The sequence below is a fragment of the Ambystoma mexicanum genome, chromosome 3p (assembly GCF_040938575.1).
Source record: "Ambystoma mexicanum isolate Mex_15411 chromosome 3p, UKY_AmexF1_1, whole genome shotgun sequence".
NCBI classification, from domain to species: domain Eukaryota; kingdom Metazoa; phylum Chordata; class Amphibia; order Caudata; family Ambystomatidae; genus Ambystoma; species Ambystoma mexicanum.
Window position 1 is genome coordinate 788,725,143 of NC_090925.1, and position 14,962 is coordinate 788,740,104.

Sequence of the window (14,962 nt, forward strand, 5' to 3'; positions counted from 1 at the left end):
TTGTTGTTTTGTATTTTCTGTAAGAAAATAAAATGCCTACGGCCTACAACTTTTCCATACATATAAGTTGTCTGTGATTTAGTACTTAGGTAGGGATCTGGTAAGAGAAGCAAAGTGAACCCAAACTACTCAGCCTATTACCCCTACATGGTGTCCATGTGCGTGGAGGGGACGTTTGTCACCGTGCACCTTTTTGGTCATTTACCATTCCTCTACTACACTCCAGTGACACGACGTGAGTGCAGCCCAGATCCCCAGCAGGTCATCTGAGTTGTTCTTGGCTTTCTTTCTGCAACCTTAGTGCTGAGTAGTGATCTGTAGTGGCATAAGGGCACTCTACAAAATGAAAAGATGCATAAACAAGGCAGTACAAGGTGGCTGAGAACCTCACCCCGAGCACTACCGCTGATTCAAGCGACATCCTAAAACCCACGCACCAGCCATGGAAGTTCCCTGTGCAAGTCACACCAAAGAATATTACGAGTTTGGCGGTGTGGGAAAAAGTGGAGGTAATTCCGCTACCTCCATTTTTCCCACACCACCAAATTACAACTTTTAGCGGAATTACCACCAATGGAATAATGAGTGGTAATTCTGCCGATTTCTGGAGGAAAAGTAAAGGATGCACCTCCAGTATGATGATGGAGGTGAATCCTCCACTTTTCCACCAAATAATCAGCGGAATTACCACTTATAATTCCACCTGTGGTAATTCCGCCAAAAATCCCCAATGGAGTCCTACGGACTCCAGAAATTGGTAAATTACACAATCTACCACCATTTGTAATCCTGTGGTAAATCCACAGGGCCATGTAGTGGTAACTGGAAATTCGTGTGGTGGTATTTCAGAGGATTTACCTCTGAAATACCGCCAAACTCGTAATGAGGCCCTTAATCTTGAGACACCCCAGCCCAGCCGGCAGTCATTTTTATTATGTCTCATCGGGCCAGATCCCCAAAGTAGGAGAGTAGTAGGACGAGAGGGTGGTCTACGGTAGGTCAAGCATGCAGAAATCCAGCTACATGTAGCATTGTTGGCTGGAAAGCCCCAGAGCGAGTCAGTTAGGGAACATTCCCAGGAGCCTGGAAAATGACCATGTTCTCACTTGGGCTTAAAGCAAAATGGACGCACTTGAGATCAACTCCTAGACTATGATCACACGTGTGACTATCACTCGCCATTTAATCTCTACAGGAATTGAGCAATGTGTTTCTGGTAGTGGTGAGTGATGCTGATACATTCCCAGTTAATGGAAGCACTGCGGCCTCTAGTGGAGGAGAAATCACACAGGACACAGAGGGTATTAGAAAGGCACTGGAACTCTTTATTGATGTTGTAAGATGTTAACACAATTCCAAATGAAACCTCTGCCTGTGCTGCTGGAATTCACAGGCCGCCATTTACAGACCACTGTCCCCAGACGGCCTTTCCCAGGAGGCTGTCCTCAGGCCACTGTCACCACAGAGCAGCGTCTGCAACCACCACTCACAGGCCTTTAGTGGTAGTGCTTGGACAGGCCGGCGCAGGCCACAGCCAGGAACTTCTCCCAGGCGGCGTGCACTTCCGGGGTGAAGGCGGCTCCCAGCTTGCGGGACAAGACGATCACCAGGCAGTTTCCCAGGAGCTGAGGGAGGAAAATATAGGGGCGTTTAATGAAGGTGCAGCCAGGGGGAAACCCCACTGTGTGTGGGAATACACTGTGACATCATTGTCAGCCTTCCTAGGGTCATTTCCTAGAGTCAACTTAATGCAAACCTGGCAATTCAAGATCTACCAGTGTGGGCCAAGCAAATGCATGGCATTTATCTAACAGACACAGCAACACGGTCTTACATTTCAGCTTTGACATACAGGCAAACACATAACAACTTAAATAAGCAGATAGACAATCTTGATAATGCAGTTTCCCCGTAACCTGGCGGCCGAAGAAACATTCTAGCAGCTGATGAGCTTTTTGGCTTACTGCACAAAAACCCAGACTCATTTAAAAGTGGAAAAGGTTGCTTTAATGTGACAGGCCAAAGCCTACAATTAAACGCTTACCTGGCTCCATGGCCTTACAGACTGAAGAAATATTTTAAACAACCAATTAAATAATTAAACATTTTCATTTTCCCCCAACAATTAAATAATTAAATAAAGCCACTTCCTCCCTAACTATCCCTTGGACCCTACCGTCTCCTTACCCCTTTTCCAGGCATCCTGCTTTCTCCCCGGTGCCATGCCCCTCCAGGCTCAATACCTGTTCCCCCGGGGTGGCCTGCTTGTGCAAACAGCACCACCCCATCCTTTCCCGTGTCATTCCCCCATTGTGCTTCCCTCCCCCCACATCTAAAGGGGCCATGCCCCCTGGCAGGTGACGGTTGGGCTTGCTGATTGATCAGTCCTGTCGCCTGCTCCCGAGCCTTCCCTGAAGTAGCTGGGCCTTGTGTGTGCGAGGTTAGAGCAGGTGAGGTAGGGTTGGTGTTAGTGAGTCGGGGTTTAGGCAGTTAGTTAGGTAATTTAAATTTATAATTTTGTGAAACTGCATATATTTAGGGGTGCCGTAGATAAGACACCCCACTCTGCTTACCAGAGGTTCAGGCAGGTCGCGTAGGGAGCAGCTGTCGTTTTCGGTCTGGGGCGGGCATCTCAGCTCGTTTGTTGTTGTTGTGAGGGAGAGTAAAGTGCTATTGATCAGCCATCGGTCATCCGGTGCCAGTGTAGTGGAGTTTTTGTCTCATTTGACGAGGAGTTGTGAGGCAGGGATCTTCGGGCCCCTCGTGTGTGGCTGTACTTAATTCAGCCTGTCATCTTTTTACGCAGCGTTTGATGCGTGGTAGCACTCGCTGGTGTTAGGGGGCACTGCAGTTCCCTTAAAGGGACAGCTCTATTTTCTGTGCTAGTGCGGTGCAGCCTGCAGGCCACTAGGGGGCAGTGTGCTTATCTCGTTTTTGGGCCCCAGTTGATCCTGGGTTTCTCGTTTTGGGCGTTTTCTTCTCTGGGGCAGGTTAGTCGCTGGGGGGTGGGGGTTTAGGGCAGTGGTATTATTTAAAATAAAAAAAATATATATATTTTTTTTAAAAACAAACAAATTCCTGTAGGTTCATAATTATTTATATAGGTTGTATCTTGGAATTATAGAAGTTAATTGACCTTCATTAACGGATATTAGCTTTTAGAGCACAGTTATCTGTTCTGGGTTTCACATCCCTAGGGGGGTTTGTCCAAGGGTAGGTGCTGGCTCGGGGGATTAGCTTAGCTAGTTGAGCTGCAAGGGGCATATTGGTAGTGCACATTAAGAGTATTAGTGCACAATGGTGGGACAGGGAGCCAGTAAGAAGGGTCTGGTGGATGCTAGGGCTCTGAGGGAGGCCTGGAAATCATTAGCAGGGCATCTAAGGCCCGATTGGAAGGGGCGGTAGGGGAAGTAATGGGAGAAGAGGAGGTAGGTGGAGGCAGGCCGCAGCATAGAGCTGCGGCTGACGGGGCTCTCGCGGCAGTGGTGGCTTGCACCCCCGCGGCGGGGAGAGGGGAGGTTTGGGAATCCAGGGGCAGGAAGATGAGGAGGGAGTTAGACAGGAGGGCGTCCGGGGGAGAAATGATGTCGGGTGGGGAGCCAGTGAGGGAGGGAGTGAATGGGAGCCCTAAGGAAGCTAGGAGTACTCAAAAAGAGGTGGGGCAAGGGAACCACGGTGGGGGGGCTGATGGGGCGCAGAAGGGGTTGATAGGGAAGAGGGGGTAAGGGTAAATACCTGCAGAAGAGTGCAGGTGGGAGAAGGAGGGAGAGGTCCCCATCAATTGAGGAGGGTAGAGTGGGGCGCGGAACGGCCCCCCTGGGTAGGAGTAGTGAGGGCGGAGGGCGCTGCGCAGCCCCCGCTGTTCAGGTGGAGGTAGAGGGTTTTAGAACGGCCCCTCCTCGGTTAGAGCAAGGAGAGCCTAGAGGGTGCAGCACGGCCCCTAACGATGAGGAATCCAGGGTGGAGGACGGCACGCCTCGCCCGAGAGAAGAGGACTAGGCAGGGGTTTCTGTGGCCCCGTCGAGAAGATGTCAAAGGAGTGGTGGGGAAGACGCCCCGGGCTCGCAAGAAGAAGATCAACTCAACTCGGGCATGAGCTCACATCTACAATGGTATTTAAGGGGTGATGAAGTTGGATTGGAGGATTATGTGGGGCAGTGGGAGGTAGAAGGTTATAGGGCTGTAAGGGAAAGGGGGAAGGAGAGAAGAAGTTTGAGGTGGGATCTGGAAAGGCAGGTGCAGGGTGGTCGGGGGCAAGAGGTCGGGGGAACTATTGGCTGGGTGAGTCTGCTGACATGTTTTGTCCCCGCAGTAGGAGCCCTCTAAGAAAAGAGATGAGGAGCATCGGTGGGGACGCCAGACCGCAGGCGGCCGGCATGGAAAGAGGTGAGCGGGAAAGGGAATGGTCATCTGCATTGCAGAGAGGGGACGCGAGAAGGAGGACGGGAAATGAAAGGTCTGGACGGCAAGGGGTAAGGAAAGGAGTTGGTGTACAGGCCATTCAAGCCTTGGGGGATGAGAAGAGCATTTGCTCAGTGGAGGTCCAAACAGACAAGGTGGTGGAGCCATTGGTGCTCGAGGTGCAAGTTGAAAAAGAAAAGGAGGTTGAAGTGAAAGGCAAGGAGAAAAAACTGCCATACATGGGTATAACAAAACCGTAGGGGGCGCACTTGATGGCAGCGACCAAGGAGAAAATTCAGGCGGGGGAATTTGTAGATGTTTTTAAGTTGCTCCATAGGGAAGTGAGAGCAAAGGAGGGGTCTAAAGAAGAAGAGAGGGAACTGGCTTCGCGCCCAAGGGTCCCGGTGACTATTGAGAATTGGACGTCGGCATTTATCATTTATGCCAGTGTTTATTGCGAAAAATTCCCAGAGCGTTGCGTGGCCCTGCTTAAATATATGAACGTAATTAGGAAGGCTTTCACGAGTTTTGGGGGTTTTGCCTGGGTACGCTATGATGAGGAATTCAGAGCAAGAATGGCGGAGGACAGTCAGACGGTCTGGGGGGAGATAGACATGGATCTTTGGCTGCAATGGATGGCTCCGACGAGGCCTGCCCCGACATTGCACACAGCAAGTGGGCTGCCTGTGCCTTACCGGCCCTTTCTTGGTCGCCCCGCCCATGAGGGGGCGGGAGGAGGAGGCAGGGGACAGCCCTCAACAGCATGTTGGGCATTTAATAAAGAAGGCTGCACGAGGTGGATGTGCAAATTTAAACACAAGTGCAGCAGGTGTGCGGGTAGGCATCCGGTTATAGATTGTTTTCAGGCGCGGAACAGTGGGTCAGGGCGAGGAGCGGGGCAAGGAGGTGGGGGGGAAGGACCGCATGCCAGGTAAGTTGGGGTGTGCTAGTAGGTCGTGCTCAGTTTATCGTAAAAGGAGGGGGGGCACAAGGTTTGATGAGAGGTTTTGGGGGCAATCCAAAGGGGGTAGGAGAGGGGTGAGGAGGAAGACGTCTAGGTAGGGCAGGGGAGGGCCGCAGGGGGGATGTAACTGTGGAAATTGTTAAGGGGTGGTGGCCGTCGTTTGGAGGGCATGGATGACGGTGGCGAAGCCCTCACGCTTGCTGCACGACAAAATGCCCCCCTTAAACACCCTGAGGAGGCGCTCTGCCCCCCACGACCACTCGCTGGCCGTGTGCAGCGCCAAAAACCTCCCCGGGGCCCCCCTTTTCGAGGGGAACATGACGTTTTCCTGGTGGCGACATGGCTTGGAGTGGGTTCATCCACATTCTCCTGCAGTGCTTCATGTGTACAACTATAAGTGCCAGGTGCCCTCCATTCTACACTGGGCAAATGGTTTAGTGTAGTGTGACGCTGGCAAGAGGACCGGAAGTGCTTGTTATTTGTGTTAGTTTGAGATCTTGTGACTTTTTCACACCATTGCTCCTGTATATATATCACATTGAGCGTGTGAACGTTTGGAACAAAATGGAAGGACAGGAGGCGATTCAGTGCCCGATTCCTTCAAATCATGTCTGTGCCACCAGGAAAGCACAGCAGGGCCGCCAGGAAAGTTCACGCTTCTTATGTTTTCCTCAGTGTGCAACTATGGGATGTTTCTGAGAACACCTTGTTTGGTGTGTCTGGTTACAAATGAGGGAAGGTGGCCTGCAATGCGAGCAAGCAAGCCTCTGGAAATGTAATACAATTGGGCCAATTCTGGATATTAAATATATTTTTCTATCTTTATTGACCTATCAGTCTGGGAGGGACTGCTCCCTTTGAATCCAGGATCAAGACTGATGTGGCTATTGTTGGCCACATCTGTAAGGCCGCAGATGATTTAAATAACTATGGCATGAAGGGTTTCCCAGGGCAAGGCCAGTTGTTATCACATGATGAGTCTTTTGAGGATCGGTTGCATATTTAAGCTTTCTTCAAATCAGTAACATTTTCCTCCCATCCGTTAATTATTTTACTGAAGAATATTCTTGTTGGAGGACCTGGCGAGCTGAGCGCATATCGTAACAACATGTCAAATGTGGTGAACATACTAGGACTCTCATGCCTGAATGATCTGCCATCTTTCACACAATCAAGATTTAAAGACGGCGGTGATCTAGGCCCATGATCTAGGCCCATCATCTAGTGTTGACCTAGACCCATGGTCATTGTATTTGAGCCTTGTTGGTGGGAATTACCATTGAAAATTTAGCAGTCATATGCCTCGCCTTGTAACCATGGAAACTTGCGAGCAGCGTCTGCTCTTTTGTGAGGGGAACAGATTAGAACACAAACACATCTTACTGCCCCTGTGCCTCTTCCATGATGTAAAAAGTGTAGGGCTGAGAAGGTCTTTTTTGTAAAACAAGTGCCAGATAATAATGTGTACATTACACACTCCTGGCTTTAGGGACATCAGTATGAGAGTAGAGGGGTTTCAAATACAAAGGCATTGAATATTGAACATGTATTCAGCGCAGTGCTTTTGTTCTGCGTATATTCAAGTGGGTCATGGTTATGTGATGAATGTTTCTGCCTCAGGTGTTGGAGATTTCATGCAAATCATATGTGTATGGTCTGTATAAACCAGAAATGCATTCACGTATTAATGACAATCTTTCAGCCTTTTATCTGTCTCAGGCTCATTACGAGTTCCCCGGGATCTGGCGGGATACCAGGGAACTACTGTACCGTCCCCGCAGCCCGATATCCCAGTGTTACCGCGATATTACAGGTGGCGAAGACGGTGGTAACTCCCCATTTCTTTGAGTCCCATAGGACTCCATGGGATGGGTTTGCCCAAATCACGGCTACCCTTAGTAACGGTGCCGTGATTCAGGCATTTATCTGGGGACTACCGGCAAACTTGTAGTTTTCCAATCTGGAAAAGTGCCAATATATTTTATTATTGGCACCTTATTTCAAGGCCGGCAAACATGTAATGAGCCATGTGTTTTTTGGAATGATGCCTAGTTTCTCGCCTACGCTTGTTTCTCTCTTCCTCCTCAGTGAGCACCAGAAAGTGTGTTTCTCTCACTTTAATTTATCTTGCATAATAAAGGAGGACATTGCAGAATGTACGATTCCTCCACAGTCACACTGAGCTGAGAGCAGGGCCTCTCTTGGGTACAGCTTCTGTTTGTGCTGCAACACTTCGACCTTCCATTTTACTCGGGGGGCAGAGGGGGGGTTCTCTCCTGGCCTGCATTAGTCACAGAAATGAGGTAGGGTGCATAAGTGGCCAGTGCGGGGCGCAGCTCTGGATTCTTTTCCCAGTGAGTGATGCACTCTCTTGCTATGGCTCGCCCCAGCCTCCTGGCTCTGCAGTGGCTTCGTCTTCCACTGGGGAGGTGATCTCTGTGCAGCCACTGCAGGCTGCCATGCAAGGCTTTAGAAGGGTGCGCTGTGGTTCCGCTCTCTGTCATTGAGTGATCCGTCAGTTTGTGTCATTCGTTTTGGCTCAGAGGTGGCGCCTCAGCACTAAGCGAGGTTGCATGGCTTTGGCTCAAAAGTGGTGGGTTAGTGACACCAGTAGGTTTACTCTAAGGTTACACTGCAGCACCTCTTAGTGAGGCTTAATAGTTTTGTCTGACAGGTAACACTTTACCCAGAATTAGTTTTAGTGCCAAAAAGAGGGAGCAAGGGATATTATCACAAATACATGGGAAGTGTATTCATTAGACAATGCACACAAATGCGCCAGGATCGGGCAGGTGGTTTGGCCAGGGAAGTGCAGGGAGGCTCCGTTGTTCTCTCATGGTGGTGCTCATTCGGCCATGCTGGCCTCCTCAGGTGTCCACAACCACAACAGTTGCATTAGCAAAACAAAACTTTTGGCTTTGGCAATGATTGCTTTTATACTGGGAGAGAGCCCACATGCAGTTGCCCATTTGAGGATGCTTACAAGCACAGAGGTACTTGCCAGCTTTCTTTCTCTATCACACTTCTCTCCTTTCCTCCACACCCTTTCACCTCTCTTCACTTCTTCCCTTCTGCTGTGTGCCCGCCTTCTCGTGCCCAGTCACTCCAGTAATCCTGTTCCCCACGCCGCTCCCACTCTCTCTATCCCACTATCCTCTCACTTGATGTATTCTTCTCTCGCCACCTCTCTTCCTCTCCGGTGTCGGCTCTTGGAGCCGTCTAAATCCTTCCAGGCCTGGGGGTGCTCTTTCCATTTCCACGGGGTGCATGCATAGAAGGATTTTCTCAGTCTAGGACCATTTCCACTCTACAGGGTTAGTCCTCTGAGAAGTTTCCACTCAGTCTATTCTGCTGGAGGTCATTCTTCTGAACACTGTCTCATTCCTCCCTTAGGTTAGACTCCTAGGTGATATATTCCATCCCTCAATCACACACTCACTCCCTCACTCTCTGCCTCTGTTGCCACCCCTCTCAGGGCTTTACACTTTCTCCTTGAGGTCACCCCTCTGAAGTGTGCTTCCCCTCCCAAGTGTGTGAATCCTGATCAGTTTCCTCCTTACCTTGAAGTTCTGGGGGTCCACGTGGAGGGTGTCGGCGTGCAGCTCGCTTAGTTTGCTCAGCGTGTGTTTGATGCTATCTAGGTGGTGAACGGCTCCTCCCAGGGCAGTCAGGACTTTCCTGCCGTGCTCGCGCACCTTGGCATTGCCAGAAATGGCTGCCGCACTGGACAGGGATCCAAAGCTGCTGAAGTACCTCTGGGTCCAGGGATAGACTATCAGCACCCTAAGCGGCAGGAGACAAGAGGGGGGCACGTTAGGGATGTGGGGGGAACAGATGATTTAGCTTGTTATACTTATTTGCTTCAGGCACCATCTGTGATGGTGAAATACATGTAAAAACCTCCAAATACTCAGGGAATTGGACAGAAGCACGTGTGATAATAGAGAGACATTGGTATTTTATACATCTACTAGTGAACAGGCCTGTGTGCAAGGGCCAAAGTGCAGGTTTTCATTGACACAGTAAGACCACTATATATCCTAAGCCAACAGTGCCCTGTAGTGGTAACAACAGGTGCAGCTATGCAAATTGCCATTTTCTCTATATATCCTAAGACAACAGCTCCCTCTAGCGGTGACAAAAGGTGAAGCTATGCGAATTGGTATTGTCTCTATATAGCCTTAGGCAACAGCTCCCTCTAGTGATGACAACAGGCAAAGCTACTGCATCGGACAAAGAGACATCTGGCCTTTTATTATATTGTTAGATAATGATCTGCTGTCTGGAGCTCAAGACTGCAGAAAGTTAGTTCAAAATTCTGGAATTTGGAAAGGTAAATCCAAACATATCATAATAAAAAGAAGTGGAATTTTAAATATGCCACGTAAGTGCTGGGGACTGTTATGCCACTTAGGAAAAGTGTGTGCCCCAACCTGCAGAGTCAAGGTCCTTACATGGTTGGATTATGTCAGGGTCTAGGAGCAAGTGTTTCAATCTTGTGTAAATCATTGGCACCAGCCCTTCCTTGGAAAAGCGCCTTGGTGTTTTGGGATGGATGAGAGGGATGTGGAAGGGTAGGAGAGGGAGGGATGAAGGTCATTTGAGGAAGCAGCCCATGTGAGGCTTCACGAGGGATAGGGGGTGATAGGAGGTCATGGTATGAAGGGTTTTGCACTACAGCATTTGAAACAAGGAGCACAAAGCAGAGAGAAAGGCAGGAGTGGAGAGTCAGGGATGAGGGGATGCAATAAAGGCCCAGGAGATAGAAAACACATATGATGGGCAGTTATATGCTGTGAAGAAACCCACATTGAATAGGAAGGGGATGAATATGGAATAGGCTAAAGAGATTAGAATGAGTGCAGGAAAAGTATCAAAGGGAAGGAAGTAAAGAAGTGGAGCGTGGGGTGCGCCAGCGATTGGCTCTGGTTACCTGGCCAGAGTTTCCTGCCCGTCAGCCTCCACGTCCACCTGACTCCACACAGAGGCGATGGCGGCCTTCTCTTCTGCTGTCCAGTGAACCATCTTTGCTTTGGGGTCGGGTGGCGCTGTGGTCTGCTGAGTCAGATTCTGCTGCTGGAAGCTGCTTCTGCTGGAGAGTTGCCAGAGCCCCGGAGATTTATAGGGACCTCTGCCAGGTCCCACCCAGTGCTGCTCCTGCTGAGTCATGCTGGCCCCTCTTATCTCTCCTGGCAGACTCTTCCACCCATTTCACGCGACCTTTTCTGACCTCTTCTTTCAAAGGAAGGCATTATTCAATGTTTTAAACGTAACAACGCCCGTAAACAGCACACAGGCCACATTAACATACACCTTCTTCAGGTGAACTGTCTGTTATGTCATGTCGAGTGGTGAGAGAGTGGGAAGGATGGGCGACCACACATATATGCCCCACAGTGGTGGTTCTACTTTCTTAATGTATACGAATGTGTAGGTCCCTTCCTACTGGGACGCTCTTACTCTCTGGAAAGTGTGGAGCTGGTCTCTCTCTCGCCCCCTTTCTCTCACTACCTCTCTCTCTCTCGCCCCTTTCTCTCACTAGCTTTCTCTCTCTCTCTCCTCACTCTCTCTCTCTCTCCTAGTGATATTGAAATAAAGAGAGCACTTCCCTCTCGCTCTCTCTCTATCTCGCTCTCTGTCTCTCTCTCCTCACTCTCTCTCTCTCTCTTTCTCTCTCACCTGGTGATATTAAAATTAGGAGAGCACTTCCCGCAGGAATCCCCTCTCGCTCTCCTCTCTCACTAGCTTTCTCTGTCTCTCTCTTTCTCTCTCTTTCTCTTAGTGATAGTAAAATAAAGAGAGCATGTCCCATAGAAATCCTTTTGCTCCTCCTTGTCTGTCTCTCTCTCTCTCTCCTTCTCTCTCGTATTCTCTCTCACTCATTCGTTCTCTCTCTCTCTCTCTTAGTGATAGTAAAATAAAGAGAGCACGTCCCATAGAAATCCTTTTGCTCCTCCTTGTCTGTCTCTCTCTCCTTCTCTCTCGTATTATGTCTCACTCTCTCTCTCTCCCTCTTTCTCTCTCTCTCTCTCTCTCCCTCTCTTAGTGATAGTAAAATAAAGAGAGCACGTCCCATAGAAATCCTTTTGCTCCTCCTTGTCTGTCTCTCTCTCTCTCTCTCTCTCCTTCTCTCTCTCGTATTCTCTCTCGCACTCGTTCTCTCTTTCTTTCTCTCTTAGTGATATTAAAATAAAGGGATCACTTTCCAAGGAATCCCCTCCCTCCTTCTGTCACAGGACCAAGAGTCAGAATGAATGACGCCATGGCAGTTCCTTCCTCTGTTGCCATGGGCACTGGGTGTCTTGCCTCTGATGCACTACCTCTAAAAGCGCGCTCTCCATGTGCAACGCATCTCGACTCTCCTGTTTATTTAGCCCCCCTGGAGTAATGTTCTCTTTCCTTGGCAGTGCAGCCCTGCAAACTAGCCTTTGCTATTCTTATGATATTGGAATACATGGACTAGTGCTCAGGGAAAGTCCGCTCTCTATGTCGCTGAGGCCGGATGTGTCTGTCCTTGTGGTTACGGGACATACTGTGCACTTCCTAAGACTGCAAGTTGAACCTTAACTTACAGTACCCCAGTTCTTCCCACCATTCACTTTAATTATAGCAGTGCCCTGCACTACCAGACATTGAAAGCAAGTCACGTGACGTGGTGATGCCGCGTGAGCTAAGGTTTCATGTACAGTGTCATGGACGTTGCATTAGTGAAGTGTCCTGCTTTGGTCAGTGCTTGGCCTCAGCGTTGCTAATCACAACATGTGCAGACTTTATTTTTCTTTGGATTGTTTTTAGTGATTAAATGTTGCCATTCACCACATGTGCAGACTTCTCCTTTTCTCAGGTAGAAACCGTAAATTAACTGATTTCCTCTTCTTTTATTTTTGGATCTATGTGATGTTAACGAATGAAATTACAGAGATTATTTTTATTATTTTATACCGAAACTTTTTTAATGAAAAAATGTTGCATTTTGTTTTTGTATTTGCCCCCCACCCCAAATCCCCAGTTTCACCGTGTTTTCATCCCCTCCGAACCCACTCCCCACTCCTTTTTCCACTTTACCCCGCACCCATATACATTTTAATAAACAATTCGGATTCAGTAAAAAAGTCATTCTCTGTTTTCTATTCGCTAAAAATACTGGATACCTTATTTTTGTGTGTGTTTGACTGTGTGTGTGTGTTCACCTGGAATAGAGTGTGGGGGTGTATGGATGTCTGTGTGTATGCATCTTCCAAGCTTTTTCTCCCGCTTACACACATTCTGAGCATACTGTGTGTGTATAACTATATTGTGTATATTGTGCTTAACTACAGTGCAAACGTTTTTTGCGTTCACACCTATTCTCTGCATATTGTCACAATGCTAGCGAACTCAATGAGAGACAGACACAGAAGGGTGGTTTTATTCGATACAGATGTATCAGGATTGGTTACAAGGGTTGGGCCAACATAGGAAGAATGCAGCAATGCATCAGGATGGCTTCTCCTTGGGAGTCCAGCAGCAAGATCTCTGGGTCTCTGGGCTGCCCAGTCCTCCATCATGGGTTCCCTGCCTGAAGCTAACCCGGTCCATTTTCAGCCACTCATAGTTTGGGGACTTAAGTGTCGTAGCACTTCTTTCTTGGCTGTTCATATTTTAATTTCAGTCTTCCATTTCTCGACCTGAATTTCTGGGGGATCCCGCCATCTGGGTCTCTGGCCTCTCGTGCACTTACACATTAGACCTGGGTGGCTGTAGAAGGGAGGATTGGGTAATGCCCAACTGGGCACGAGAGCTTCCACTAGGACAATGGGCAGTTGCTGCGGACATGCAGGCCTGAACCCATTCTACCCCCTCACCCCGCTCCTTGCTTAGAAGCATGGCACTGGTCCTCACTCCCCCCCCCATTCTTCTCTGACTCTTTGATAAGTCACAATAGTCTTGGCCCCAAAAGGACATCACTTACTCCTCCTCTACTCGCCACTATGCCCCTCCAGCACCTCTTCGACCCTCTGCTCCATGCTCCTGCTCCATCCTTCCTTAACGCTTTGCAGTCAGGCGTGTAGCATGCCAGTTTCTCCTTAACTACTTCTTCCTCTGCTCTGTGGACTTTCCTTGCCTCCTCCACCTTTAACTCCCAAAATGCACCGCTCTTCACCTTGATGCTCTCCTACGGCTAATGTCCATCCAACCCCCCACTCTCCCTAATGTTATTCCTCTTCTCCTCCCCACTCCTCACCTCCTCTTGACCACCTGCTTCGCCTTCTTCCTTTTCACCACCTCCTGCTCCTTCTCTCTTCACCAACTTTCTCACCTCTTTTTCTCCCACTAACTCTCCTCCTCTGCCTCTCGCCTCCGGGATGCACCAAACCTGCTCCTCTGACCCCAGATTCCCACATGCTGACTAACTGATGGAAGCTTTTTTAATTGATTTATTGATTTTGTATTGTGTTCATGGTTAAAAACAAACTGTACACAATTAATCATGATAAAAAGTGAAATTACATATGTATTATATACAACAATCATACAATATACAGAGATGAGATTAAAATGTGCAATGAAGATCAAAAAAGTAATTATTCCCACCTGCTAAACTATCATCAGTCTGTTATAGGCCACTCAAATGAATCCTGGGCAAACATTGGTTAAAAGGAGCTCAGCAGTGCTATAGCGTGACCACTAAGTATCCTCCCCCACAAGCTTTCCTTGAGCTTGCACCTTACATTGGCAAAAATGTGCCGAAGCACAAGAGTCTTAAATTCATCAGATTATTGCAAAGCAAGACTATGGGCCTCCTTACGAGTCGGGCGGTAACCCGCTGGTATGATCCACGGGTTGCTGCCGGACTCGTAACACCTTTCCAGTGCCCTATTTCCTGGTGCCACAGGGACATTACAAGTCCCTGCGGCCCGGGAAGTCAGGCGCCAGAAAATGTTTTTCCCCCGTCCTGTGGAGTCCCATAGGACTCCATGGGAGTGGGGAGATGGAAGCACTGGCACCGACCGCGGCTAACGGTGCTGGTGTTTCCGTGAAAAGTATGCGGGTCAGTACCGCTGCGCACGCAGGTCAGACCTGTCGGGCACAACAGCAGAGTTGCAGTATGGCGGTCCGGAAAGGGTGCAGGTACAGTGCGACGGGCACCCTTATTTCCAGACCGCAACACTTGTAAAGAGACCCAAATGTGTTTCCGAGTTTCATTTTGCCATGAACAATATCGGCAGAAGGAGTCTGAATCTCAGGACAGTATTCATAAACTTTTGAAAAGGAGAGCATGTCAAATATTCTGGTTGTTGCCCCAGTCCTCTATAAGGTGGCCGCCAGGCTGGAAAGCCGCTTGTGAGTCGCTAGCTTCTCACAAGCCGAACTCCAGTCATGCCACTCGAGTTTTTTTAATACTTGAAACGATAGCCATAAAGTAGACCAGATTTAACCCGCAAATCCGACAGCAAATCTTGCCATTGTACTATTTACAGATTTATTAACAGAGCATAGAGGAAAAACCCTCTGAGATAAAAAATAAATTCAATCCAGGAGTGGAGAGTGTCTTGGTGCCAAGTATTCCTACCCTCCCAATCACCCACCATATTCCCGTTAATTCTAAACAAATTC

General features: G+C 48.8%; 1 protein-coding gene across 1 annotated transcript; it reads right to left on the minus strand.

Annotated features, from left to right (window-relative positions):
* Positions 1-1,302: 1,302 nt before the first annotated feature.
* Positions 1,303-10,549, minus strand: LOC138580883 (hemoglobin subunit beta-2-like). Its single transcript, XM_069651776.1, has 3 exons — positions 10,299-10,549; positions 8,926-9,148; positions 1,303-1,625 (listed from the first exon to the last, which is right to left on the minus strand). The coding sequence occupies exons 1-3, from the start codon at positions 10,532-10,534 to the stop codon at positions 1,497-1,499; spliced, it is 588 nt and encodes a 195-aa protein (XP_069507877.1). The 5' UTR covers positions 10,535-10,549; the 3' UTR covers positions 1,303-1,496.
* Positions 10,550-14,962: the final 4,413 nt, after the last annotated feature.